Source organism: Orycteropus afer, unplaced genomic scaffold (assembly GCF_000298275.1).
Source record: "Orycteropus afer afer isolate SDZICR_OR568_19922 unplaced genomic scaffold, OryAfe1.0 scaffold00349, whole genome shotgun sequence".
Lineage (NCBI taxonomy): Eukaryota > Metazoa > Chordata > Mammalia > Tubulidentata > Orycteropodidae > Orycteropus > Orycteropus afer.
Genome location: NW_006921936.1, coordinates 2766699 through 2770146, shown reverse-complemented (window position 1 = coordinate 2770146; position 3448 = coordinate 2766699). Strand labels below are relative to the sequence as shown.

The following is a 3448-nucleotide window of genomic DNA, read 5'->3' as shown; positions in this document are numbered from 1 at the left end:
AAATTATATTTCAATAAAATGTATTAAAAAATGTGAAAAAAAAAAGAGAGGAGAGGAAGCAAAATTCATTAAAAAGACTAGAAACAAAGAGAGGACCAAAAGATATGTCAGATGAAACTCTGAAATTAGCTCTCCAATGGAGACTAGATAAAACAAATGGAAGAAATGATGAAATATAAAAGACCTGAACAGAAGATTTCAAAGGGTAGCTCAAGAAGACAAAGTAAAGTACTATAATAAATGCACAAAGACCTGGAATTAGAAAGCCAAAAGTGAATAACATGCTCAGAATTTCTCAAACTGAAAGAACCAAAGAAAATACTCCAGCCTCAAGGTGCAACTTGACCGCTAACCAGAAGGGTAGAGGTTCAAACCCACCAGCCACTCCTCAGAAGGAAGACTGGCCAATCTACTTCCATAGAGAAACCCTTTGGAAACCCAAGGAGGAGTTGCTGTGAGTCAGAGATGACTTGATGGCAGATAACAACAACATCAAAAGATCAAAATATTGAATGATTCAGGCAGCATCAGAATAAGCTGGAAGGAATACACAGAGTCACTGTTCCAAAAAGAATTGGTCAATGTTAAACCATTTCAGGAGGCAACTTTGGATCAAGAAGCACTGGCATTGAAGGAAAAAGTTCAAGCTGTGACTGAAGGAATTGGCAAAAAACTAAGCTCCAGGAATTGATGAAATACCTATTACGATTTTTCAACAAATGGATGCAGCATTGCAGGTGATCACTTGTTTATGCCAGGGAATTTGAAAGACAGCAGCCTGGCCGACTGACTGGAAGAGATCTGTATCTGTGCCCATTACAAACAAAGGTGATTCAACAGAATGCAGACCTTATCAAGCAATATGATTAATATCACATGCAAGTAAAATTTTGCTGAAGATATTTCAAAAACTGTTGCAGCAGTGTAATGACAGGACACTGCCAAAAGTCTAAACTAGACTCAGATGAAAGCACCCAATGAAAGATATCATTGCTGATGTGAAGTGAATTTTGGCTAAAAGTGAAGAATACCAGAAAGATGTTTACTTGAGTTACATTGACTATGCAAAGACATTTGACTGTGTGAATCATTACAAATTATGGATAATATTGCAAAGAATGAGAGTTCTAGAACACGTAATCGTGCTCATGAGGAACACATAGATCAAGAGACTGTGGTTTGAACAGAACAAGGGGATAGTACATGGTTTGTAATCAGAAAAGGTCTGCATCAGGGTTGTATCCTTTCAACTACACTTATTCAATCTGTATGCTGAACATATAATCCCAGAAACTGGATTATAGGAAGAATATGGTATCAGGATTGGGAGGAAGACTTATTAACAAGCTACAGTATGCAGATGACACAACCTAGCTTGCTGAAAGTGAAGATGACTCAAAGTATTTACTGATAAAGATCAAAGAGTACAGCCTTCAGTATGAATTCCACCTCAACATAAAGAAAACAAAAGTCCTCACAACTGGACCAATAAGCAGCATCATGATAAATGGAGAAAGGATTGAAATTGTTAAGGATTTCATCTTACTTGGATCCATAATCAATGCCTATGGAAGAGCAGTCAAGAAATCCAATGAAATACTGCATTGGGCAAATCTGCTGCAAAGACCTCTTTAAAGTGTTAAAGACTAAAGACCTTTGAAGACTAAGGTGCACCTGACCCAAGCCATAGTATTTTCTATAGCATCATATGAATGTGAAAGCTGGACAAAGAATAAAGAAGACAAAAGAAGAATTGATGCATTTGAATTGTGGTGCTAGCTAAGAATATTGAAAATACCATGGACTGCCAGAAGAACAAGCAAACATGTGTTGGATGAAATATAGCCATAGTGCTTCTTAGAACAGAGAATGGCCAGACTTCTCATGTACTTCGGTTATGTCCGAAGGGACCCGTCCCTGGAGAAGGATATCACGCTGGTAAAATAGAGGGTCAGTGAAAACAGGGAAGACTCTCAATCAGGTGCATTGACAGTGACTTCAGTGATGGGCTCAAATATAGCAAATTCTGAAGACAGCACCGTAACAGGCAGCGTTTCCTTCTCTTGTGCATAGTGTTCCTGTGAGTCAGGGCCAACTCCATGGCACTTAACAACAACACTTAGAAGAAACCATGAGATAGTTACTGTCAAATTTGAAGATATTACAGTTATTATAAAGAACTTGAATTTTATGATGGATGAAATGGGATTTTCATTTTATAGATTTTTTTAATCAATGAAATGCCATTGTTGGAACATCCTATAGAGAAGCAAATGTGACTGTTGTATAAAGAGAGTAAAAAAGAATAAAGATAGCCTGAAGTAGACTCTAGGTCAGAAATCAGGTGACAGATGATTATTTAAGCTTTGTGTTACCAGTAACTGAGAGTTATATAACACCTCATGTTATATATCCTACCCATGTTCCATTCTTAGGTAGAAACTATTTATGTTTAATCCATGATCACCTACTATTTACTTTCTTTCTCTGCCTCTTTCTTGACATTCAGGAAGGAGATAAACAACTTATAAGGGAAACATCCATTCATCAATTGAATTCAGAGCGCTATGTACATACATTCAAAGATATATCTAATTTCTCAGGAGCCATAAATGTAACCTATCGCTACCTAGCTGCCACTCCTTTACAAAGAAAGAGTAAGTATCCTTAGACTTTTAGATAAAGAATACATATAATGTTTGTTTTAATATAATGACAACATGTTTCTTTTGAATATGAATAAAAGCATAAGAGTTTCACTAATATAATACAATATTTGGAAAGACTTCAATGGTTATTAGATTTTTGACAAATATCTGAAATGAGATTGCAACTTTTCATGGATTCTGTTCCTTTAATAACAAAACATTAAAATGCCTAAACATTATGTAAACATTTTAACAGTTTACTAAAGGACACTGTTTAAAAACTAGGAAAAATCAGCTTAAATTAATTTTAGCAGTAAATATTTCCATATTTAAAATTTTTGAACATTAATGGGTTGATTTTTATCACTTGCTACCAGGTTTTGAATTAATGAAAGTTAATTTGAAAGAACATGTTTTTTTGGAACCCAGAAACAGTGTGCTATATTTCAGGGATTCTAAGACACCATAGATTATAAAAAAGGATCATTATCCAATGTACCACTGTGATACCAGGGTCAGTCTAGCACATCTTGCCAACTATGCCAATTGTACAAACCAGTACAGGGAGACTAAGATCACCACCAAAATGTGTGGTGGCTATCACATCCCACTCCACATTCCACCTGTGTCTTGTGGAAATTTTAGTCAGCTTCCTTTCCCTGTTCAGTGTAGACTCCAGTTACTCATGTCACTCTTCTCTCTCACATCCCCAATCACCCAAGACTAATTCAGTGGGTACCACCCACAAGCTTGGGAAACCACATGACACCCTTCACATCAGAACAACTGGTTTCCCCTTC

General features: G+C 36.3%; 1 protein-coding gene across 1 annotated transcript in view; it reads left to right on the top strand.

Annotated features, from left to right (window-relative positions):
- MGAT4C (MGAT4 family member C) overlaps nucleotides 1-3448 on the top strand; it is a 22739-nt gene that overhangs the window by 13022 nt on the left and 6269 nt on the right. The window contains exon 2 of the mRNA XM_007952580.2: nucleotides 2510-2657. Coding sequence (XP_007950771.1) covers nucleotides 2510-2657 — 148 coding nt within the window. The remainder of the gene's footprint in view (nucleotides 1-2509; nucleotides 2658-3448) is intronic.